The 26,016-nt window shown below is 40.1% G+C and overlaps 2 protein-coding genes across 4 annotated transcripts in view; one reads left to right on the top strand and one right to left on the bottom strand.

Moving 5' to 3' along the window:
• The window catches only part of LOC101723680 (uncharacterized), a 51,253-nt gene extending 25,399 nt beyond the window's left edge, over nt 1-25,854 (top strand). Inside the window, exons 4-8 of one of the 2 annotated variants that reach the window (XM_087212767.1) lie at nt 8,995-9,141; nt 9,369-9,469; nt 13,427-13,546; nt 16,227-16,328; nt 17,001-25,854. In XM_087212767.1, the coding sequence (XP_087068893.1) occupies nt 9,107-9,141; nt 9,369-9,469; nt 13,427-13,546; nt 16,227-16,328; nt 17,001-17,005 (363 nt within the window). In that variant the 5' untranslated portion in view covers nt 8,995-9,106 and the 3' untranslated portion in view covers nt 17,006-25,854. Of the gene's footprint in view, nt 1-8,994; nt 9,142-9,368; nt 9,470-13,426 lie in introns of both variants that reach the window. The other variant, XR_015451865.1, reaches the window with a different exon arrangement.
• Nucleotides 20,192-26,016, bottom strand: part of Ist1 (IST1 factor associated with ESCRT-III) — a 31,754-nt gene continuing 25,929 nt past the window's right edge. Inside the window, exons 7-10 of one of the 2 annotated variants that reach the window (XM_004842912.3) lie at nt 24,877-25,077; nt 24,184-24,276; nt 22,996-23,044; nt 20,192-21,804 (exon numbers count right to left, since the gene is read on the bottom strand). In XM_004842912.3, coding sequence (XP_004842969.2) covers nt 21,608-21,804; nt 22,996-23,044; nt 24,184-24,276; nt 24,877-25,077 — 540 coding nt within the window. In that variant the 3' untranslated portion in view covers nt 20,192-21,607. The remainder of the gene's footprint in view (nt 21,805-22,995; nt 23,045-24,183; nt 24,277-24,876; nt 25,078-26,016) is intronic. The other variant, XM_004842914.3, reaches the window with a different exon arrangement.

The following is a 26,016-nucleotide window of genomic DNA, read 5'->3' as shown; positions in this document are numbered from 1 at the left end:
GGTTTTAGAATGAAAGCTTTCAATTTTTTTTAAAGCTTTCAATTTTTTAACATTGAACACATTCAATTTTGAATATTGGTTGTTGGTTTGTCATAGATAGCTTTTATCAGATTGAGATAAAGCCCATTTATTCCAATTTTCTGTAGGATTTTTATCATGAATAGGTGTTGGACTTTGTCAAATGCCTTTTCTGCATCTATCGAGATGATCATGTGGTTTTGTCCTTGGCTCAGTTAATATGGCGCATTACATTTATGGATTTACATATGCTGAACCATGTGTGCATCCCTGGGATGAATCCTACTTGGTCATGGTATATAATCTTGATGATTTCCTGCATTGTTTGCAAGTATCTCATTGAGGATTTTTGCATCTATGTTCTTTAGGGAGATTGGGCTGTAGCTCTCCTTTTTAGTTAGATCCTTCTCTGGTTTTGGTATCAGGGTAATGCTTACTTCCAGCAATGAATTTGGGAGTATTGCTTCTCTTTTTCTTTCAATAAGGAGTTTGAGAAATAGCAGCATTAGATTTTCTCTCCATTTCTTGTGGTATACAGTAGTGAATCTGTCAAGGCCCGGGCTTTTCTTTGTGGGTGGGTTTTTACTTACATCTTCAATGTCATTGACTGATATTGGTTTATTTAGAATCTTTATATCGTTTATTTTTTGGTATCGGGGATCGAACTCGGGGCCTTGCGCTTGCGCAGCGGATGGCGAAACCACTGAGCTAAATCCCTGGCCCAAGAATATATCTTCTCCTTTTTTTGTTTTTGTTTTTTTTGGTACCAGGGATCAAAGTCGGGTCCTTGCGCTTGGGAGGCAAGCGGTGGAAGCACTGAGCTAAATCCCCGGCGTATTTCTTTCCCTTTTTTTTTTTTTTTTGGTACCAGGGATTGAACTCGGGACCTTGCCCTTGCGAGGCAGGAAAATTCTTTCTCTTTTTTTTGGTACCAGGGATCGAACTCGCGTCCTTGTGCTTGGGTAGCAGGCGGCGAAACCACTGAGCTAAATCCTGGTCGTATATCTTCTTGATTGAACTCTTGTAAGTCATATGTCTCTAGGAATCTATCCATTTCTTTTGTGTTTTCCAACTTGTTAGAGTACAGGTTCTCAAAGTAGGTATTGATGATCTGAATTCCTGCAGAATTCATTGTGATTTCTTTTCATTCCTAATTGCATGGATTTTAGTCTTTCCCTTCTTGATAAGTTGGCTAAGGGTTTGTCAATTTTATTTAATCTTTCAAAGAACCAACTCTTCAATTCATTGATTCTTTGTATTTTCATAGTTTCCATTGTGTCAATTTCTGCTCTGATCTTTATAATTCCTTCCCTCGGATGAACTTCGGGCTTTACTTGCTGTTTTTCTAGAAGCTTGAGGTTCAACATTAGGTTATTTGAGCTCACTCTGTTTTTCTGGTATGGAAATTCACTGCTATAAATTTCCTGCATAGGACTGTTTTCATTTCACCCCATAAGTTCTGATATGTTATGTTGGCGTTATCATTTAATTGTAGAAACTGTCTGATTTCTTCTTTAATTTTATTTGTGACCTATTGGTTATTCAGGAGGGTATTATTTAATTTCCATGTGTTTATGAAGTTTCTTTGGTTTCTTTTGCCATTGATTTTCAATTTCATTGCATTGCATTCTGGTAATATGCATGGGATAATTTCAATCTCTTTGCTTAAGCATGTTCCATGAGCTAGTGTGTGGTCTATTTTGGAGAACATCCCATGTGCAGCTGAGAAGAATGTATATTCTGATGTTGTGTGGTGGAACACACTGTAGACATCTAAGTCTATCCTAAAGTTTCGTTCAGTTTGGATATTTCTTTGTTTTTTGGTTTTTTTGTTTTGTTTTTTGTCTAGTTGATCTATTTGTGACAGTGGGGTATTGAGTTTCCCCATTACAATTGTATTAGTGCTTATTTGATTTTTCATGACCATTAATTTTTGTTTTATATACTTGAGTTCACTTGTATTTGGTGCATATATATTTATGATATCTTTTCCTTTTGAATTGTTCCCTTTACAAAGATGTAGTGACTTTATCTCTCTTAATTATTCTTGGCTTGAAATCCACTTTGTCTGCAAATAGAATAGCTACCTCTGCTTTTTTCTGGGTTCCTATCACATGGAGTATTGTGTCCCATCCTTTGACTTTCAGTCTATGAATTTTTTTAGTTAAATGTGTTTCTTGTATGCAGCATATTGTTGGATCTTGCTTCTTGATCCATTCTGCCAGTCTGTTTCTTTTGATTGGTGAATTGAGATTATTTACGTCGGTGGTTATAACTGATATGTATTGACTTATGCTTGTCATGTTCTTTGCCTCTTGTTGGTTTCCTTATTTCCCCTTTGTTTAATTACTTTCTTTGCCTGGTAGAATCCTTCTTTTGGGGTTCATGGAGTTGTAGTCTTTGTTATCTCTTTCTAGAATGTCCTTCAGAATATTTTGGAATACTGATTTGGTGGTCATGAATTCCTTCAGGTGTTCTTTGTCATGGAAGTATCTTATTTCTCCATCAATTTTGAAAGATATTCTTGTGGAGTATATCAATTAGGTTTTCTTTTATGGCTTGAAATACTTCAGTCCAAGCTCTTCTTGTGTGAAGTCATTCTTCTTTTTTTTTTGTACCAGGGATTGAACTCAGGACCTTACGCTTGTGAGGCAGGAGGCAGAACCACTGAGCTGAATCCCTGGCCCTGGAGAAGGGATTCTGATGGGCTCAGTGCTTACCACCTTCTGCTTCTGGGTTGTGGTTCCTCTCTTCATTCTCCCCATGGGCTCTAATTCTCATTTCAGATCCTTGCTCCATCCCAGGGACCCACTTCCTTTTTCCTCCTCTTGCTTATGTTGCTATATTCCAGCACTGGGATTCCAAATATCACAGAGGCTGTTTGTCAGCTGCTCACTATTCCACCATCTTCCCAGAAGTCTCTGTGGATTCTTTGTTTTTGTTTTTGTTTTGCTGCTGAGGACCGAACCCAGGGCCTCATGCTTTCTAGATGAACATTCTACCACTGAGCTAACTCCCCGGCTTCTCTGTGGATTCTTGATGTTATTTCTTGTGCAATTTGGGTCCTGTTCACAAAGTTCTTACCAAAGTTTATGTCTTCATGAGTTTTACCTGTTATCTTCCAGCAGATTGTTTCTATTTTAATATTTAGATCTTTGATTTTTAGTTTAGTACATGGTTGCAGATATGGGTCTAGATTCAATCTTTTCTATGTGGGTACCCAGTTTTCTGAGCACCATTTAAGAGGGTATCTTTCCTCCAGCATGTTTTTGGCCCTTTTGTCAAAGATAAGATGACTGAGGGCCGGGGATTTAGCTCAGTGGTTCTGGTGCCTGCCTTGAAAACACAAGATCCCGAGTTCAATCCCCGGTACCAAAAAAACAAAACAGAAGATGACTGAATGTGCCTGGGGTTGTTTCTGCATCCTTTATTATTTCACTGATTGATGTGTCAATTTTGTGCCAGTGTCATCCTGTTTTTATCACTGTAACTTGGTAATTTAACTTGAAATTTGGAATTGTGTGGCTCTACTTTACTCATTGCCCAGGATTCCTTATGCTCTTTTGGGTCTCTTCTGCTTTCATATGAATTTTTAGGATTATTTTCTCTAGTTCTATGAGGAATGATATTGGTATTTTGATTGGGATTGCATTAAATCTATGTTTCCATTTTGGAAGTATGGCCATTTTGATGATATTGCTTCTGCCTATCCTAGAACAGAGGATATTATTCCACTTTCTGACGTCCTCCTTGATCTCAGAATACTATAGTTTTCATTATAGAGGTCTTTTACTTCCTCTGTTAAATTAATTCCTAAGTATTTAATTTTGCTTGTAGCTATTATAAATGGTGTTTTCCCTATTTCTTTCTCAATGGGTTCATTATCAGTGTACAGGAATGCCATTGATTTTTGTGTGTAGATTTTGTATTCTGATACATTATTGAATTTGGTTATTAGTACTAGGGTACTGGTGGTGAACCTATAGGATCCATGCTGCAGCAGGCTATTTGTTATCATTGAAAGCTCTGAAAGGTTTGCCATCACAGTTCTAGAATCTTTAGGTGGAATTTTTGGGCTCTTCTATGCAAAGGATCATAGCATATGCGAATAAGGATAGTTTGACTTCTTTTTCTGTATGCATTTCCTTTATTTTTCTCTTGCCTGATTGCTCTTTCTAAAGTTTCAAGTATGATATTGAACAGGCGTGGAGATAATAGACATCTTTGTCTTGTTCCTAATTTTAAAGGAAAAGCTTTCATTTTTTTCCAATTTAATATGGTGTTGGTAGAAGATTTGTCATAAATGGCTTTTATCAGATTGAAGTAAGGTCCTTTTATACCTATTTTCTTCAGTTTTTTTGGTTTTTTTGTTTTGTTTTTTTTGGTACCAGGAATCAAACTTGGGTCCTTGCGCATGCCAGGCAGGCGGCAGAACCACTGAGCTAAATCCCCGGCCCTCTTCAGATTTTTTTTCATCATGAATGGATGTTGAATTTATCAAAGGCTTTTTCTCTATTTGAGATTGAGCATGTGATTTTTGTCTTTGTGTCCATTTATATGATTAGTACATTTATTGATTTGGATAGGTTGAGCCATTTGTGCATCCTGGGATAAGCCTACTTGGTCATGATATATGACCTTTTAATGATATGTTGCATTCTTTTTGCCAGTCTCTTGATGAAGATCTTTACATCTATGTTTGTTAGTAAAATTTGGCTATAGTTTTCTTTTTTAGTTGAGTCTTTGTCTGGTTTTGGAATAAAGGTAATGTTAGCTTCCAGGAATGAGTTTAGCAAATTTTATTAAAAAGTTTGAGGAATATTGGTGTTTGGTCTTTCCTGATGTTCTTGTAAAATTCAAGGGTGGATCCATCAGGTCCTGGGTTTTTCCTCTTCAGTAAAATTTTTATTATTGCTTCAATTTCATTGCCTGTTATTGGATTATTTGAGATTTTTATATCTTCTTGGTTCAATTTTGGTAATTCATATATAACTTGGAATATACCCATTTCTTCTGAGTTCTCTAATTTATTAGAGTATGGTTTCCAAAGTAGCTATTAATAATCTTCTGAATCTCAGTGGTGTCCATGGTGATTTTGTCTTTGTCATTTTTAATTGCATTGATATGGGATTTTTTTCTTTCTTTCTTTCTTTCTTTCTTTCATTCTTTCTTTTTGTTAAGATTGACTACGAATTTGTCTATTCTTTTGAAGAATCAGGTCTTTGGGTTTTTTAAAAATTTGGCCTCAATTTCAGTAATTTTAGCTCTGATCTTTGTAATTTCCTTCTTTGTACTAGCTTTGGCTTTGGATTTTTCTTGTTTTTCTAAGCACTTGGTGCATTATTAGGTTATTTATTTGGGCTTGCTCTGTTTTTGGTTTTTTGTTGGTTTTTTGTTTTGTTTTGTTTTGGTACCGGGGATCAAACTCGAGACCTTGTGCGTGCTAGGCAGGCACAGTGCCACTGAGCTAAATCCCTGGCCTTGCTCTGTTTTTTTGATGTAAACATTTACAGTTATAAACTTCCCTCTTAGGACTGCTTTTATTGTGTCCCAAAGATTCTGGTATATTGTACTGATATCATTTGATATCAGTACAATATTAGTCTAAGAACTAATTTATTTCATTATTTCTTCTGTGACCCATTGATTGTTCAAGAATGACTGTTTAATCTCAATGTGTTTGCATAATTTCTGTAGTTTCTTTTGATTTCTAGTTTCATTGCACTATGGTCTAATTCTATGCATTGGATTTCAGTTCTCTTGTATTTAAGCATGCTTTTAAAAACTTTTTATCGGTTTATTTTTGAGACAGGGTCTCAATTCACCATGTAACCCAGGCTGGCCTCAAGCTCATGGCAATCCTCCTGCCTCAGCTTCCCAAGTACTGGGATTACAGGTGTGCACCACTACACCTGTCCCTATTTAAGGATGCTTCATTGGCTAGTATGTGGTCTGTTTTGTTGTTGTTTGAGATAGGATCTCACTGTATAGTCCAGGATGGCCTTGAACTCAGTAGCCTACGCTGACTTTGAACACATGGCACCCCTCCTGCCTCAACCTCCTAAGTGCTGAGACTACAGGCATGCACCCCACATCTGGCTATTTTGGAGAAAGTTCCTTGTGCTGCTAAGAAGAATGTATATTCTGTTATTGGGTAGAATATTCGGTATACATCTATTAAGTCCATTTGTTCAAAGCTGTGGTTCAACTCTTTCTTTGTTGATTTTTTAAGTTTACCTGTTTCCAATACTGGGGTATTGAAGTCCTTCACTATAATTGTATTGATGTTCATATGATCTTTTATGTCCAGTTGGTGTTTGTTTTATGAAGTTAGATTAAATTTGCAATTCTCTTGCCTCAGCCTTCTAGAGTACTTGGATTACAGACATGCACCACCATACCCAGCTTAATAGAGATTTCTTTAAAATCCCCAGAACCAAGAAGTCTCCTGTCTTGTCTGAGGAGCTTTGTGGGTACATTGAGGTGTGCCTGACAACTCTGCCTTAGTCTTCACTTCTTGCTTGCTGAGAGTTTTAAGCCCATCTAGAAATGAGAATTGAGGACTTTCTTGGGTTTTTAAGCATGTACACAGCCCTACACATGCATATGACTTTCTAGATTTCCAGAAATATATCAGAGCTTTTCAAAGGTCTGGTGAATTTCTAATATCCTAGCTTTTATCTTTAAGCTATTTGGTTAGCCTATTGTGTTACTAACACATCAAGCAGCTATGAAGTTAAAAAACTGTCTACGAATATTTTTTACAATGTTTCCAGAGAAAAAGTATTTTTCACTGGGTGAGCATCCAATAAGGTCAGCTAGGAACAGTTTTGCATGTGAGGTTCATCTCTTTTTACTGTGGATTTACTTTTTTATCCTATTTGGTGTAACTTTTAATATGCAAAATCACGTTTCAATTCTGTAAAATTCCCAAATGTCACCTCTGAAGCTTCCTCTGCTATTTATTGAGGTGTTCACCTGAGCTGAGGAGTTGCTATTCAGCTTGTTGCTGGACAAACCATTTCCAGTTTAGGACACTCTCAGAATGACATCTCATCTTCTTTTAATTTCTCTTTTCAGCTACCTATTCTGCATGATTATAGAAAAGTTCACCCAGAACTATCTGTGGCTCTCAGTTGCAACTCAAATTCCCCAGAACAAGAGTCCAGAGGCTCACTTGCTATTTGACACTGCTCCTCTGTGTCATGGTCGTCAATGTGATGCTCTGGAAGGTGAATGGCAGTACTGCTAAGAGAGATGGGCAAAGTGTGGGTCAGCCCTGATGAGTGTTGTCTGTAGTATGCAATACTTCTGCCACATCTCCTCTCTGTACTTTCAGGGTTATAAATGGAATCATGATCTGCCTTCATTTTTCCTCCACTGCCCTAACATTAGTATATTCTAACAAATTCTCTCTTTTCTCTCATTAATAAACGAAGCAGTCTTAGGAACACATCAGGATCTTTACTGCCATAATTTTCTATCCCTACATGAATCCCTAAATGAATCATTATAAACTGCGAGTGGAATGGCTCTGTGAGGATTTTAATGGTTTAGGTGACAGTAGATGTGACACTTTGCTTTCAGTGGGTCCATCTGCTGTGACCTGGGCCGAACTGTTCCTCGGCACCCAAACTGCTGTCATCCTTTTCCCCATCAGTCTTGTCATTGGGCAGCTCTTCCCATTGATTGAGCCACAAGAGACTCCGCCTGTTTCCTCCCATCCTGTCCTCCTGCCCCTCCCATGCTGCCTGTGAACTGCTCTCTCCCAAAGATAGTTGAAGTAAGCTTGCTTCCAAGTTTTATGTGTAAAGTAAAACTCTCTGTGGAGTAGAAAAGACCCATGGAATCCGACACCTGCCTCACAATCTGAAGGACCTGAGTTTAATCCCTGGTACCCCCCCAAAAAAAGAAAAGACCCATGGAAAGGACCTCTTGGGAGGCTTTCAGTGTCCTGTTGCCCTCTTCCTCTTTTCCCTAATTCCTCTCCAAGTCCTGATCACTTGTATCTCTAGTTTTCTTTCATGTGTTGTAAAGTATACTGAGACTGTGAGAGCAGTTCATGCTACTCTGAACTGTTTCAATTTTTGCTGTCTGAGCACACTGTCCATTCTTCTACAGTCTCTCATAAAAAAAGTTTTGAAGCCACTGTGAAGTGACTGCTTTCTGAAAAATTGGAGAGAAAAATGAAACTGAGATTCTTTACCCTAAACACATGCCTCCTGACTAAAAGAAACAGCCTTTGCCTTTGTACTTGGTCCTAGACCTGAGTTAATGTGAAATTGACCCTTCTAATCTTGGTTCCATATCCAGGAGTTAAAGGAAACTGTGGGATTCCTACTCAGGAAAAATACCCTCAGAATGTGAACACTCTTCATGGAGTTCTTATGACATTAACAAGCTGGTGAAACTTTTATCCAACTTCATTTATTCTTGGAAAATCAAGGCTGTTGCCAGTAGGTGGAACCCTAAAGTGCAAATGGTAAAGTCCAGTAGATTTCAGTAATGAATTTTTCCTCTGCCTCCATTCCCTTGAATGTCTCTATGTCCTCACTAATTTTTACTTTTCAGCATAACCAACAGGCATGATGCAACCTTCTGTTTAGTTTAATTTCCTTAAGCTTCCAATACAGAAAACAGAGAGCTTTGATCCCTCTGATAGTGTCTAGATAACCTGGTGATTTAGAGTAGGAGATTGAGGCAAAATACAAAAATACTCTCAGTAGCAGACTTCCACACTCCAACTGCTTTGTTGAAGCTTTTGAAACTTGTCATTTTTTTCTTCTGTGGGATGGTGAAGTCATGTGATTTATTTATTCTCAAATATGGGCACTTAATAAAATAGGTTGCAGGTACTGCAGTTCTGGTGGAAAAGCCCAGATTTCAAGAGTCTCAAGATTTGTGAAAAATAACAACCTGAAATATACTTTCAGTGGGTTTAGCAAATCACCATCATTTCTTCTGTTATCTTCTCAGAGTTTTGTGGAGGCCGAATTCTCCCTTAAGCATACTGGGTTTCAACCAGGGGTCACCCTGTGACTTCCTAGAAGCAGCCAGCTGACTTCACAAACACCTGGCACTTTTGGAGATGCAGATTCTTCCCCTGGAGCAAGGGCCACCCAAGTAAGGCCCTGCACTGGGCGTTATTACTTGTAATCTTCCTAAACCTCTCTCAGGTGTGGGGTACAAGATGATTCTTTCACCTCTTGTTCTCCAGGAAGTAACCAGTTTTCCCCATCCTGAGCCAGGAAGAGGGAGAACCCATCTCTGCCCGCCCAGGTTGATGACTTATATTTGCCAGGTCTTTCTAGGCATCACTACCCTGGCTTTTTTTTTTTTTCTCTTTACAGCACTTTATACCTTGGAATTGAGCAAAGACCAAGCCGCCAGTTGAGTTATTTCAATGATATTATCAGTGCTTCAAAACATTTTCATCAGCCAGCCAGTAAAAGTAAGTGAAGAATGGGCAGAACCATGATAGTTGCAAAAAGCTTAGAAACTAAGGTCCATAAGCATCAATCTATGGCGCCTGATGGTTTTGACATTTGACAAATAGACAAGAGTGACACTGGTTAGGGATATGTGTGAAGTAATTGCAGGGAAAACCCAAGAACTGATATAACAGAGGTACGGTTGAAAAGCATTGATTGGAGAAGGATGGTTAAAAAAAAAAAAATCAACAACAACCTACTTTGAAAAAAAGGAACTTAAGGGCTGGGGATTTAGCTCAATGGTTTCCCCATCTGCTGCGCAAGCGGAAGGACCCAAGTTCGATCCCCAGTACCAAAAAAAAAAAAGTCAAACCACACAAAAGTGTAGAGAATCATGCCAGGTGTGGTGGTACACACCTGCAATCTCAGCACTTGGGAGGCTGAGGCAGGATGATCACTGCGAGTTCAAGGCCAGCCTGGGCCACACAGTGAGTTCAAGGCCAGACTGGACTACAAAGTGAGACCCTGTCTCAGAAATAATTAAAAAAAAAAAAGTGTAGAGAATCATATAATAAACTCTTGGGTACGACCATATCTCCTCCTCTTCCCCCTCCCCACCCTTCTCTCCGGTGGTGCTGGGAATTGACTCCTGATAACCATTCTTGTTCATATTCTTGGAAAAGAAAATGCAGACTTCATATCATTCTATCAGATATTTCTGACTATCCAGGTGTGGTGGTGCATCCTATAATCCCACCACTTAGGAGGCTGAGGCAGAAGGATCCTGTGAGTTCAAGGCCAGCCTGGGCTACATAATGAAATTTTTCTCAAAAAGTTAGGACTGTAAGTTTTGTTATATAATTTTTAAAAGCCAGTGCTCAAATTTTCCAAGTTGTCTCATATATATTTATTTCATAGTTGGTTTTCACAAATCACTATCCAAATAAGGGCCATGGTTTAGTTTGTATGTCTCAAGTATATTTTTAGTATTTAAGCTATAGCTCTCCTCTTCCTTCCCAACTCTTCCTTTTTGCTGTTTTTCTCACAGTATATTTGTTGAGAAAATCAAGTTGTTTGTCATGTAGAGTTTCCAGCATTTTGGTGACAGGTGCCCCTGCTTAGAGAAGACTGAGCTCCCACAAGAAGAAACCAGCCCTGGGTCTGGTTGCACCTTGTAGTCTCCTGGGGAGCTTTTGAAATGCTTGCTTACAAGGACTCACTGTAGACAAATGAAGTGATATTCTCTGAGCCTGGGGTACATGTGAGGCCCAGCACGTTTGAAAGCTTCCCAGGTGACCCCAGTGTGCAGCCCATTTGAAAACCATTGATCTCAGAAAAGGCAGGAAGTCCAAGGAATAGGTAGATCTTAATGAAAGAGAACAGCTGCAGGAGATAAGACAAAAATAATCACAGTCTTAAGGAGTTCAAGTGTATCAGACACACAGCTTATGCTGATACAGGTAACTACATAGATGCACCTCAGGCTTATTACTGTAAGCACAAGACGCCAGACTCAGGAAGTATGCTGTATGGTTCCATTGATAAGACACTCTGAGAACGGCAAACTGTAGGAATGAAGAATGCATTCTGGGCTCCAAACTTTTATTAGGCTCCTTCATATGCCATCTCCCAGAAAAACTTATTGTTGTTTTGAGGCAGGGTCTCGCTATGTAGTTTAGACTGGCCTTGGGCTCACTTTGTAATCCAGCCTGCCCTCAAACCTGCAGCAATCCTCCTGTCTCAGCCAACTGAGTGCTGGGATTACAGGTGCGTGTCACCACACCTAGCTTCCCAGAGAAACTTTCTATAATTATTCTACATAAATTAGCAGCATTGCTCCTCCCTCAAAATACACTCTATCCTCTTATCTTGTTCAGTTTTTCTTAATATCACTTATCTTTACCTGAGTATTGTTATTGCCTGTCCTTCTCAGATGTGTGCTCCCTGTGGGGAGGGGTTCCCTTATACCCACCCTGTGTTCCTGGCACCTAGAATGGGAGCTGGTACATGTGAACACTCCATACATAGTGTTTAATCTGTGTAGTTTTGATTTGTAGGAGCTTTTTATAATTATTGAGCTTATATAGTTGTAATACAGACTTAAGTACTTATAAAGAACTTATAGTAAAGATTAATTTAGAGATGATATTATGATCTCTTCCCATCTGAAAACAAGATGTTTTTCTACTTGTTTTCATTTTTTTCTGTAATATTCAATTTTTCCCTCATCTTTTTCCATCTCTTATTAGTTTATTTTACCTTTTGTGTTGCTATTAGATATTTCTTTATACACTCTAAGGAAATAGTGAATGGTTATATGAAGGCTGTAGATTTCCTTATTTAGAATCCAGCTTCATGCCGAGTCATTTTTGTTCTTCCATTGAGCCTCAATTTATCTGGAAATACGTATCATTTACAATAATTTCACGTTTTAAACCTCATTTGTTTTCCTTATCTAACTGCATTAGCTAGTATCTCTAAAAATGTTTTCAAAAACAACGGTGAAAGTCTTCAACTTATTGTTATGTCTTTGTATTTTTGTCGTTACAGAATGAGGCAATTTTACTTTCTTTTACTTTCTCATTAGGATTTATTATTGACGGGAACTCCTTTCTTTTGGGCAGTGTTCTGCTTTGTTAGACTCTCATTCCTAATATATTTTCCTGATAAGAGTACCTCTTCAAGAACAAAGTACCTCTCCAACTCAGCAACTCCAGGACACAGAGAACTATGGGGTGGGCCAGGGCCATCCTGACCAAACATCACAGAATCAGACAGCACTTAGCATTACTGGAACCAGGCATCACTGGCAGCTCTCCATCCCAGGGGAATTTGTCACTCAGGAGGAAGTGTTGTGAAACATGGAAGAAACTCCAGTTGAGCAAGCCTGAGCCCTGAACAAGGGGACCAGGGTGTTTGTTTCTGGGAATTCACAGGACAACTGGGAACCAGGCCCCTTTTCAGAAGTTTTCATAGCTACTGTAATGCTGCTATACTATAGGCACTTTTTAGATTTCTAAGAAAATAGACCTTTTAAAGATTCCTTGTTAAACTTCAAACTACAGGGGTTTTGATTTGGCAGTTTGTTAAAACTCATTCCTTCTCTAACTGGAAAAACACGCTGGTTTTAATCCCAGCTGCAGTTGACCTCTGGCTTAGATGAACTCATCTTCAAATATAAAAGGAACCATTGCCCTTTATGATCCATGATGTATACATCACCCAAAAAAGATGCCAAAAATAAATTGCCAGAAACTTATGGAGTGGTTTAGTGTATGAATCTGGAGGATTATCATTTATTCTTCAAATTTACAGCAAGGATTTACTCAAACAGTAATGCCAACCAAGACATTTACACTCCTTTAACCTTACAAAACTGAAGAGCTCCTGCTAAAAAGTAGTATTTAGTGGTTCCGCCCCCTGCCTCACAAGCGCAAGGACTGGAGTTTGATCCCCAATACCAAAAAAAAAAAAAGTAGTATTTAAACAAAGTGTGGAGCTGGGGACTGAGCTCAGTGGTTCTGCCCCCTGCAAGCAAAAGGTCCCCGGTACCAAAAGAAAACACAAAGTGTGATGGTGAATGCCTGTAATCTCAGCACTCAGGAGACTGAGGCAGGAGGGTTGCTACAAGTTTTAAGGCCAGTCTAGGTTACATAGTACAAGGCCGGACTGAACTACATAGCAAGATCTTGTCCCCAAAATCAATAGTAACATTTAATGCTTCCAGTAGTAGGATATGACAGTATAAAATTAATGTTACCTTAGACATCAAATACTAGATGTTTCCCTGAATGTTTTTTTGGTTTTTGTTTTTGGTACCGGGGATTGAACTTGGGTCCTTGAGTTTGCAGGGCAGGTGGTGGAACCACTGAGCTAAATCCCTGGCCCCTTCCCTGAATGTTTAAAGTGAATGTTATTGTTGTTTTATGGTCTTGCATTTTATAGGAAAACTATACTGCTCTCTTCTGTTTCCCCAGAATTCTACAGCATCTTGAGCAGACACTGCTTCAACACTAATGTGAATATGTTCTGTTATAACCCCGACCCTGGAGTCCAACAATGTGGGCATGAATGCTTCTTCGTCCTCCTGGATCTGGGTATCTCAGAAGGCCCAATTTCTTTTTCATGTGACCATCAGGGTACTCATGGGATATTAGTGCTTTGACTTTTATCTCTATGGCCATTCTAACTTTGCAAGGGCAGAACCTGTAACAAGTGATAAAGCTATTGACACGTCCCTCTAGGTGAGATCAACTCTATATTTCCCTCAACTGACTAGTGAAACTGTCATTTCTCCAGTAGCTTTACATACATAGTTCATTAAATTTGCCTGACAGCACTAAAGGAAATACCAAGTGGTGTTAAGGACTCTGAAATACTTCAAAGTGATCAAACAGGAATAGCTGGGGTTATGTAGAAAATAGCAGTTTTAAAGACTTAATTCCAGGTGTTTTTGTCCTCAGATGCTTTCCTCACTTCTGTAAGACTGGACAGTTAAACCTGACTTCAGACATCAGAGAAGGGCCAAAGCCTAGACTATCTTCACATAAGTCATCTCCTATGTCCCGTTTTTGGTACTGGGGATCGAACTCAGGTCCTTGCACTTGCGAGGCAGGCGGCGGAACCACTGAGCTAAATCCCCGGATCCTCTTATGTCCTAATCTGTTGTTATACTTTTGTACATGTGAATTAATGTCAAATGTGAGAAACAGTTGCCAGACTTTACCAGGGGAGCTCCACAAAGACCTATAAGGAGAATGCTGCCCCTTTACAGCAGCCTAAATCCACTTACAGGCTGACTGCTTTTCCTCCACGTAAAGTAGCTGTTTCAACTTTAGGTACAGAATTAAGTCTGTAGGAATATTTTATGTAGTTTTATCATTCCTATATTAAGTATCAAAAAGTATGCTGCAGAAAAAAGTACTCAAAAATAGGAATGACTGCAGTCAGCATACCCTGTATGGGCCGTGACCCACAAGGTCCAAGACAGATTTGAGAAGTGCCCAGATGTGTGGCCTTGCCTGTAGAAGTCAGCAGTATTCTTAACACTTTCTGATGGGGAGTCCTAGCCAATCTCTCGGGTTCGCAGTGTTAACTGTGGTGTCTCTGTTTAGGCTGGTCATCTCCAACAGCAGGGGTGAAAGTTTCTTTTTTTGGAAGTTCTTAAGAGAAACATTCTGGGCACAAGCATAATCATCAGCACTGTCATCTTGGGGCTTGACATGAAGTGTATAAGAAAAACATGGCACAATGCTGCCAATGACCAAGACAAGATCAAGCCTGAGTGAGGAGTGTTAAGATATTCCTACCTCATGCCCAAAGTTTCCTGATAATTCGCAAGTATTGTTTTGAACAGTTCTTCCTTCTCCACTGCTCTATCAGATCTGTATTTGTGTATGAATTTAAAACAAAATATGGCGCACACATGTAATCCAAGCTCTTGGAGGGGAGGCTGAGGCTGGAGGATTGATGTGTGTTCCAGGCCAGCTTGGGCTACATAGTGAGTTCAAGGCCAGCCTGTACTATATAGTGAGATCCTATCAAAAAAAAAAAAAAAAAAAAAAAGACTAATGTCCTCAGCAATTACCTAGAAACATTTGCACTGTTAGTGGTGTTCAAAAACTCTTCAGTTGGGCCAGGGATTTAGCTCAGTGGTTCTGCCGCCTGCCTCAAAAGCGCAAGGACCCGGGTTCAATTCCCAGTACCAAAAAAGAAAAAAAATAAAAAGAAAAAAGAAAAGCTCTTCAGTATTCACTGTGCTTAGGTATGTTGTCAAGGCTAATGCACATAAATTTCACAGGGTAAGGAACTGGTCAGTTTTGAACCCTGGCAATAAAGCCTAAGACATAAATATTTTAAGTGAAACCACAAGGCTCCATCCTTTACATGAAAAGGGGGTTGCTTTCTGGCTTGGGATGTCCATCCATTAACTATACCAAGAGATGAATAATGCCCCTTTGGGTGCTTTCTCTGGTCTTTCCCATGGGAGAACACATACTACCAGTGACCAACAGCCTGGGCTGCTCATCTGTGTAAGACTTTTCCTGAGGCCCTGTCCCAAGCAGACCTTGTAGAGAACTGTTAATACAGAGATGGGGGCTCATGCAGCTTTAGTGAAGACAGGAGGTGGGGCCCGCCTGTTGTGTGGCATTGCCTAGGTCCTAGAAGAGGTCTGTTAACTTGCTCAGGTCTGTGGGGGGTCTTTCTATGTAAAATTATGTTTTCTCATACAGCAAAACATAATTGGTGAGTAACAGGCCTAACTTCCAATTTGCTACCCATCTTTCTGTTCTCAGCATTAAGCCTATTAAAAAAATCAATTATTTACTGCCAAGTAACAACATGGGACTGTTGAGACCAGCATGGTAATGGCACACCTCACTGGGCTCGTTTTGAGAGATTCGACTTAGACCACTACAGTGGAGGATGCTGGTCTAGATCTCTAGGGTCAATCAGAAATCAAGAGTTCGCATTTGAAGTTTCTTCAGCACAGCTCCCAATCAAATATGTGGCCTTTTGCTAATGTTATATCCACAAGAACAGGCCACACTAGAAAGCAGAGTTCTTACATCAGCGTTTGACCCAACAGGGCCTAAAGCTGTTACACTTCAGCACCAGGAGCATGTAGAAACTGCCATCACAGGAACACCTCTACCATTCATGCTGAGTGACTGTCAGCTTTTCTTGAGAATAGGTTTATCAGTTTCTATGAGGCTTTAATAGTGAACTCCTCTCACTCACCTTGTGGTCTTCCTTATTCTGCTGGCAACTGTTCAGTTATGGGACCTGCTGCACCACAACCCCAGGGTGAGTCATCAGTGAATCCCCAAGCAATGCCTGTCCATCATCGTATTCCTGCGGACCAGCTATGCCATGACTGTAAGCTCCACAATCACTCTTTCCCTAAGTGCTGTGATCTCAGTAACATTTCTTCCCTGGGGAAAGGGCACTATATGGAAAACCATCAGTTCAAGTTGGAAGTGAGTTGTGGGAAAAAAGGTCATAGAATAAAAGCAGGATCTAACACATTCCACCAGCTTCAACCACCAGTGGTACATGCATGATTCTCCCACACAGCAGCTTGTGCCACCTGATGGGACTGTCCCATTCCACCCAGTGGAATAATCATGCAGAACCACCTGGCACAAACACACAAGAATTACAACCCTGTCATGAACAAGTTAAACTGGCCATGGCAGCACATGCCTGTAATCCCAGCTCTCAAAAGGCTGTGGCAGGAGGATCATGAATTCAAGGCTAGCCTGAGCGTTACGAGACCCTGTCTCAAAAAACTAGGGGAAAAAAATGGGGTTATGTTCTATAGCATGGTTGAAACCCACATATTTTTCTTATTGCTAAAATGGGGATAAAATAAGGTAATACATAATGTGAAAGTCTAATTTATATGAAAATACTATGCAATTACAAAGCAATTTTGTGCATTTTCCAAGTATAGTAATTTGTCCACCACAAGTTTACATTCCATTGGTTCCATGTCCTCAGGACAGAACTGCAGTTGGCTCTCACTGACTGCTTTCTCCTTTTGTTCAGCTTAACCCGAGGCTTAGATGGTGTACCTCTGACTGCTGGGCTTTCTTCGGTTCAGTAGCTGCTCTGATGAGAATTTCTCACCACAAAGAGGTAAGGAAATCATGGTTTCTCTGCAGAATTCTATTTAGCCTAACAACTCTTAACTTGAGGGGAACTGCCCATAAAAACCAATCAGAGAAGGGAGAACTTAAGACTCTGCTATTCTGTTTTACAGGGAATACCTATGGATATAGCTTTTGAATGGCTGTTACTTTCAGCACTGTCTGTCTTCCTTATTTCCTGTATCCTCAGTCATACTGCCAAAGGAAAATGGGCCCAAACCTGTGTTTATCCCTAGGCAGAATGACAAGTTGCTGCTTTTTCTATGGCTCTTTGAAACTGTATAAGGTTAGTAACTTTAGGGAGGTACATTCCCAGAAAGAACTGCATTCTTTTCCCCATAAACCTTTTTCTTTATTTCCGCAATGGGCTGTGTAAAATGTGAGGCTTTATCTCAATGTGAAAATATTCCAATGCACAATGTTCTTGTCTGTCAGATCTTCACATTTTCTGTGTATTTTGTTTGGAGGAATTCATCTACTGCTCTTCCATCCTGTGGGGGAGACAAGCAGCCAGCAGAGAGGAAGGACAGTGATCACAGAATCACAATGTCTGAGGCTTTCAGAGGATGGCTGGTTCCCTCCTTCTGTCTGCTTATCTCCATTTTCTTTTTTCGGTCACAAAATCATATGGGGTTGTTATTGAAGGTTACTGTTTGTAGGATTTTTTTCCCCCCGCTCCAGATTAAAGTTGTCCCTCTCTCCTTTTGCTTTTCTATGCAGTAGTTGCTCAGATCTTGCCTAATTGCATCAATGAGCTTTCTTTAGTTTTGTGGATTCTTTTCTCATTTCATCTAAAATGTTGCTTCCAAAAAAAAAATGTTTATTAAGCCTATCATAGTCTCTCCCTTCTGTCTGGATGCCATTGGCACTGGGCTGTGATGAGGGTATGGGATTTTGGTCTGGAGATGACAGGGGACTTGCTGCCATTCACTGCATTTGAACTGCATTATTTCTGTTTAGTTAATATTCATTTCAGTAAGCCTATTTTCCCCATGAACTACCAATACAAACCCATCTTTCTGTTCAACACAAAGGGCAAAGTAGGTTCATCAAAAAGAAATGGTTGAGAGGTTTGCCCTGATTAAAGCATTAATCAATAAAAACATCACATGGTACCCCATAAATATATACAATACCGTTGCTTTCAATGTGATTGTGCAACATGAATAGAAAAAACTTAAGGAGAAAAAATCTTGCACCACAGACTCCCCAAATCAATTGGTCAACAGGAATTTGGTTACAATGAAACACACTTTAAGTGGATGATACACTGGTGCTTGGAAATAAATTTTATCACAGATTTTTTTTCACAGTGGTGTTGCAGGTAATCGTCCAATGAGTTCTTAGGATTTTAAACAGTGCCCCAGTTTTAAATGAATGGGCAAATAGCAAGGGAAAATAAGGATCATATAGAAACCATTCTAGGTAAGACCTAAATTTGTAAAGAATCTTTCATGCAGAAAAGCAAAGGAGGACGGAATTCAGTCTTTAAAAAGGACTACTGGAAAAAATCATACTAAAAGGCTGGCTTTCTGTGTGGTTTTGTTTTAATTGGAACCCTCCTGTGTTCAGAGAAACTTCTCATGGTGGCAGAGGTGGTTTTCATGATCACTTCTGGTGTGGATTATTTCCAGGTGTGTTTGCAAGACCCGAGGCTTCCATGTTCAGACATATTTTCCAGAACTGCCAAAACTCAGATGGAATTTGAGTAACTTACAATTCCACTACAATTCAATTGTTTTCTTCCTGTAAAAGCTGTGAGGTCAAAATACTTTAGTATCTTTAGATTCGGTCATTCTTTCTTGTATGTCCACTTAAAATTTAGTATCTTTTGGCACCTCTTCCTACTTTCTAACAAATGTTGGCTCAAGAACATGTACCATATGTAGCACATAGCTTGTCTGTGAGGTAGAAACTCAACTGTCAGTCACTCAGCTCCTTCCTGATCCTCACCAGTGTCACATCACTTATGGTTCTTGTGATCATTAATTTTTTTGTTTCGGCCATTCTCATGGCCTTTGGAAAAGAAAGTTCCTCCCTTAAGGTGAGCAACTCTTGCTCAGTAACTACAAAATAAACTATCATGATTTTGTACCACTGGAAAAGCTTAACTGTAACTGCTTTTAAGATTACAGACTTAAGGGCCAGGGCTTTTAGCTCAGTGGTTCTGCTGCCTGCCTCGCAAGCATAAGGTCCCGAGTTCGATCCCCGGTACAAAAAAAAAAGATTACAGACTATACCAGTTCTGATTCTGTGCCTTATGTTTAGTCGCAAGAGTTCTGCCAACCCTGCCAACCATTTTCTTAGGAAACCCAACTTGCCAGGACATTATGATCAGTAGCCACTGTCTAATATATAGCTGGCTCTTGACCATTAAGTAGTAATATGCCACATAAAAGTACATCATTAAAGAAGTAGTGTCTTTACTATGCACTATTCACTTAACTATGTCCTATTTTTTTAGTACATTTTTTACTCTAAAATTAGCAACAATCTCAATTTTCTCTTTTCTCCTTTTGTCTTCAAAATTCTCAGAAAGAAGGTGTACTGACAAATATGTTGCTACAAAAGCACTCAAATTTGTTAGGAATCAGGCAGCCCTAGAACCCCTCATCTGAGAATCAGCCAGGACAGCAATAACCAATGACACTAAAGTCTTAAGAGGTAACAGGATTGAGATAGTTCACCTTCTATCTTGGTTTACTTCTTCCTACTATAGTATCACTTATCTTTACATGGCATAGTTAATGAAATTACTTACAGATGCATTTAAAACTTTGTCTTTTTTTTGGGGGGGGGGGTTATTTTTTGGTACCAGGGATCGAACTCGGGACCTTGCGCTTGCAAGGCAGGCGCTGGAAACACTGAGCTAAATCCCCAGCCCTAAAACTGTCTTAATTCTGTAAGTTACCAAGGAATCAATATTCCCTTAGCTCTAAGTGCTTGCTTGTAGATCTTGGCACAGTCAGGAAAGGAATAATACTGTAAAAATAACAACAGTGATAAACCAGCTCTGCTGCCAAGTAGCAAGCGACAGGATACTCATCATCCATGCCCCAGGAAGGCTATGGGAAATTAATGAGTCACAAGTGAGTTCATTATAATTTACTAAAAATAAAGATACAATCAGAAGGCTTGGGTGATAGGGAGTCCCGTCACAGACAAGCAACCAACAAACTCACAGATGCTACCTGGGCTTAAATTCAGAGAGAAACCTGAAGGGCTGTATGTGTCTGCATTACTAGGGGAGCTGAAACTGGAGGCTGGCTCTGGCTTGTGCACCAATGTGAGTTGCTTGCTTAAAATATTCTCCACTAAAATCTATATTCATACTTTATCATTTGACCAACAGCGGAACTTTATTAGCAGCTCCTAAGCTACAAGATACAAACCAACCAAAACCATTAAAAGTTGCTTGAAACGGGTATGTGACAGATACACTACACAGAAGTAAAAATTTTGTCTTCCAAACCCAAAGCCAACTTTGTGGGGAATGATGGCCTTAGCTTGGGGACAAAGGAGCACATGAGTTACAATAGGAAGAGTCCCATCCACCCAGGAAAGCAGTGAATTAACAGCCACATGGGCACTAAAAATTTGAGATCTATTTTTAAAGTTTTCAAATGAAAACAGGTACCCCTCTTCTGTAGGTTTTCCAGCTCACTACCCAAGAGACTCGAGTATTTCTATTAAGGCAGCTGGAACCTCACTGTAGGTTTGAATGGCAACTTCTACCCAATATGTTACCTGTCCCCTTCATTTGCTAGTAACATGCTATGGGGAAAAATAAATTTCTATGGTGCTGCCTTCTGGTAAGAGAAACAGAGCATTCAAAATAAAGCAAAAGGCCACAGAGGGCTCCCTGAGAATCCAGTAGAACGAAGAGAGGCCTTCAACTTTTTCCAAATAAACTTTGCAACTGGATCCCGGTGGAACAGTGCCCTGCAGTGAGTAGTGTATATGTCAAGGAGAGGGCCCAGCCTCTAGGAACTGTTACTATGACTTCCTGAACCATTTTCTCTCTTACTCGTGTTAAGAGTTAGAAAACACACCATGGCCTTGTGTCTCACCACAATCCCCCTATACAGAGGGATTTGTTTCCAAGTCTGGAACTTCAACACAGCCTAAGATAGTGAATGAGGTGCTCTTCTCTCTTCGGCCATCTCTGGCAGCTCTCGCCACAATGCTTCGTCTTCTCATTCTCCTGGGGAGGGTCCTGGAGAGGGCTAGGTCACAACAGAACCTGGAATCCCTCTAACCGGAAACAGACAGGCACAGGTGCCAGGAGCCTGCTGCTCTGGCCTCAGAGTGTCCAGTTGTTAGTCTCTTAGGATCAGTAGAGAACTGGGAAGCAACAGGATTTGGTAGAATAGGAAAACCCCCCCAAAAGAGTGTGTTCAGTGATGGTTAACAGAAAAAACGGAACTTCATGGAGATTCTTTGTGTACAAGGAGAAACTGCTCAGTTTCAACTCCCAGAAGTTGGAGGTTACCTAGTTTAAGAGACCTATGTTTTCTTTTTCAGCTCTTCAAATCTCCGGGAAAGATCATCAAAGTCAATGTCCTCAGATGCTGAGGTGCTGCCACCAGCAGATGCAGTCGGTAGCGTGTCTGGCACAGATGGCAACTCTGGCAGTACAAAGTTGTAGTTGTCCACAGGTCTGGGAGGGGCCTTTGCAGAGATTGTGGGCTTGGGTCCAGGACCTAATTTAATCAGGCAAGCACAATGTTAAAAACATTGAAAAAATGGGTCAGATGCCTCAATACCCTTTGGTGGGGGCAAAACGATCAAAATTTAGATGAAAACTCCTACATTTTCTAATTACAGTGGAATCCTAGCTGTTGTTTCGCACTGTATGAGAGTATAAGTTTAAGGGAAGTCAAAGAGTGGCATATGGGGCCAGGTCCACAGAGCATTCATCTAAATAGACTGTGCCCTAAGAACCAGGTCCAAAGTGAGGTACTAGCATTTACAGAACAAATAATTGCTTTCCTAAGAACCACTTTTTAAGGTTTGGGTTTTTTTTTTTATATATATAAGTCTTCTATTTTATATTTTATATTAAAAACCATCCCCTGATCTGCCTACAGTATGTTTTATAAAGTTCTAGAATAGTTAAAACTAAATTACAGTAAGTCAGACAGAAGGAGGGGCAGAGCTGACTGGAAAAAAACACAAGAACTTTCCCTATCTTTAGAGTTTCAGGACTGTGTAAAGTTTCTTTTTTAAATGTAAAATTATACCTCAACAAAATTAACTGTCTCTGGGCCAGGGATTTAGCGCAGTGGTTCCGCTGCCTGCCTCACAAGTAAAAGGGCCTGAGTTCGATCCCGGTCCCAAAAAACAAAAAAACTGTCTCTAAGCTTAAACGTATCCCCCCTGGGTTTTTGGAATGCTGATAGTTTCATGATTTGTGCCTATTTTGTCCTCTCTAATGTGACTCTTCATATTCCACTGGAGACAGGATCTCACTACATAGTCCAAGGCAGCCTTGGGCTCTCTATGTATCCCAGGCTGGCCTCAGAATCACAATCCTCCTACCTCAGTTTCCCAAATGCTGAGATTATAGGCATGTGTCACCAAGCATGGCTTAATACACCACTTAAAAATATTTAATTTCCAGGTACGTTGGAGGTTAAAGTAGCAATAACATAAGAACCAGAGGTGACTGAAAAACCAGGAGACAAAGTCAGAATGAAGTGGAAAGTAACAGTGATACCGCTTGACAGAAACAGGAAACTTGGGCAAGATACTTTTATGTTCTGAAGGAACAGCTTGAGCTCTATAGCACCCATACTACATTTAGGGAAAGGGGAGGGTACACATAGGTAGCATGCCATGGAATGAACAATGAGGAAACAGCAGAGGGTTCAACACTGGACCTTCTCACTCACCAACAATCTGTGTAGAAGAGACATTCTTATCAGCATTAATGTCATCAACCTGCAACACAAAGATTGTTACAAGAAAAAAGCAATGGCATCACTAGAGAAGGTACCAATATTGGTGTCAGCCCTGTGTTTCCCAAGAGCTAAGCTGCTCACCAAAAGCAACAGAATCTGCTCCAAAGAAAATGCTGCTCTACTTCCAGACATCGTCCTACCTTCTAAACAGGTAGACATCATGTGGTACTCTGAATTGCCAAACAGAAAAATTTTTAACACAGCATGACCCCTTTCCCCACCTTTGGGGCAAAGGGAAAGAAATGAACCACTGAATATGTCTGTCTACAAGAACCAACTCCTCAAATATTAACGAAGATCTTCTACCTCATTCCTACAAACAGCTGTAAGCCATGTTTTGACACATGTGGGAGGAAAAAAACCTCAGGCCCAAGGTAAAACACATCAGCTAGAGATAAAGGCCAATGGAAAGAAAATAAGCAAGCTCAGGAATAGGGAGAGCTTTATAAATGAATGATTTACACAGCAAATACCATACCCAAGTGTTTCTCAGTTAAGTATCAGATGAAAACAGGTCTCAAAAAGCATATACGGAGGAAACAAGGCTGGCAGAAAATCTAATACTAAAGCAAAGCTGTTACAGCCACCTGCAGTTCAAGACATCATTACCACATCAGCTATTTATGGAAGTTTTAACTACAAGACTAAAATGTGAAATCAATGCCATATCCTGAAATTTACTAACACCTCTGTTTAAGTACAATCTGGTCACAATTCCTTCACTTGAGTGTTGAAAACTTACAAAACTGATAATTATATTCTAACACTAAGACCATTTCAGCTCAATGTGCTTGTTTGCCTAGCTAATCAAATACATATAATTGGTTAAGTGTCCTAGTAGGACACTACAACACTGTAAGAGCTGTAGCTCCTTCCTGATTCCTGGCTTCACTGCACACAAAGCATGCCCACCAATGCGGCTGCAGCTACAGCTGCCTCCACCACCACCACCATCACTTCACACATCCAGGGCAGTGTTGAAGCAAGAGAAGAATCCCAAAGCAAAGGCAATGCCAATACTAGGAGTTGATCAAAACTTTGCCTTCCCTGTGGTCATTATTTTGCTCTCTTCATGTGATTCACTCTTCTGTTGCTTATAAAAGAGGCTCAGGCACTTACAGATTCATATGCTGGGGGAGTAGCTGGTATCTGAGGTGGATGAATATTTGGAAAGGCCTGGTAAGTCCCCACTGGCAATCCATTAAAATCTGACTGCAAGAGGAGAAAGGCACTATCAGAGACAATGGCCCAAATTTGAAATTTCTGAGGTTTGTGTACAGGAAGAGGGAAAACATAAAATGTACGTATTCACACTGAAAAATACTTTCAAGATTCCCCACCAAAAAATGCTCAAAAGGGCCAAATGGTGATTACAAGGATTCCAGATTTTTAAAGATCTACAACCAAAGGCTGTTCTTCTAATCACTAAATTAAATGCTTTAATGTCTAAGAGAAAATTCTCATCAGTCTCTTACTAACAATGCTTAACAATGACTTCTTGTCTACAAAGTTGGTTTTTCTGCCTGGTAATAAATGGCTATTACTCATTTTTGGAAAAAGCTACTAGGACAACCACACAGGTCCCAAAGATGTTTAGTAAGCCTACCTGAAAAGAGCTTTTCGAGAACTCTTTCTCTAGACTTTTCTGTTACCTACAGCTAAACCAGAAGACCCTTCCACAGCATGTCCACAAAGCTAGTATCAAATATCATTGCTAAATTGCTCGTGACAACCTCTAATTCCTGAGTACATTTATAGGCCCTATTTGTCATCATTTCCTAAAGTTTACATCTACATTTGATATATACTTACAGGTCCCTTTGGCAATGGACATGAGAAAGGAGGATTTGGAGGTGGCATGGGCACTGGCATTGGCATTGGCACTGTTCCATCAGGTCCACCAACAGGTGCTGTGAACCCACCACCGCCTCCTCTTCCAGGGCCACCTTTCTTCACATCATCTGTGAATCCAACATCAATAAGATCTGTTTCTACCCCAGAAGGAGCTTCTGCCTGAGAAAGAGAAAGAAACCTGTATCGTTAACCCATATCTAAGGCCAGGTTTCCTAGGAAGCAGATTGTGAGAAGTACATAACAAAGTTTACTGCACAGTGCTCTTGGGACCAACACTTGTCGGGAAAGCAAAGGGGGTTGACAGATTGATGATGATGGAAGGGGACAACGTTAGACTGTAATGCAGTCATGGGCCGGGGATTTAGCTCAGTGGTTTCACCGTCTGCTGTGCAAGCACAAAGACCCGAGTTCGATCCCCGGTACCAAAAAAAGAAAAAAAAAAGAACATAGACTGTAATGCAGTCACAACAGAGGGAGGCCTCAGCTAATTCCCCAGGGAGCTCTGGAAATGGAATGGACCTCAAAAGGTGTCCCCAGATGGAAAAAAAGGGACAGTCTCTAAACCCCGGCCCTGACCAGTCAGTAGACAAAGGCTGCCCCTAGGAAAGGCTGGGTAGAGCTATACTTTTCAGCAGCAAATTTCTGAAGAAATACTTAGCCATGTGTGAGATGCCAGTCAGTAACATTTTTGAAAGCTGAGAAAATAAATGCTTCTGTATTGATGTTTGTCCGGAGGTAAGGTGGAGTGAGGTGGGTGGGGGGAAATGTAAGCAGCACGTCAAAGCTTCTACCATACCCCACCAACCTTAACTGCTGAATGACTGTTATTATTTGCCTATTTACCCTTAGACTTTCAGGACAGGCAATTTGTTTCTATGTATATTCTCAGCTTTCTGGCCTGGGGTGGGCACAATAAATGAACTGTTTGTCTTCCTACCCACAGGGAGATTCGCAATTCCTTCAAGTTTACTAGACAGCACCAATAATGCCATTTTACATTTGTATCAAAGCTTGAACCTTCTCAAAGTACTTTCAGTCATTCATCTAATCTGATCCTTAACTACCTAGAGATAGTTACTGTTACCCAAATAGGCACTA

Source organism: Heterocephalus glaber, unplaced genomic scaffold (assembly GCF_053883595.1).
Source record: "Heterocephalus glaber isolate CG9 unplaced genomic scaffold, H.glaber_assembly_v1.0 deba00000071, whole genome shotgun sequence".
NCBI lineage: Eukaryota > Metazoa > Chordata > Mammalia > Rodentia > Bathyergidae > Heterocephalus > Heterocephalus glaber.
Note: the sequence above shows the minus strand (reverse complement) of the source record. Positions and strands in the feature narration are given on the sequence as shown.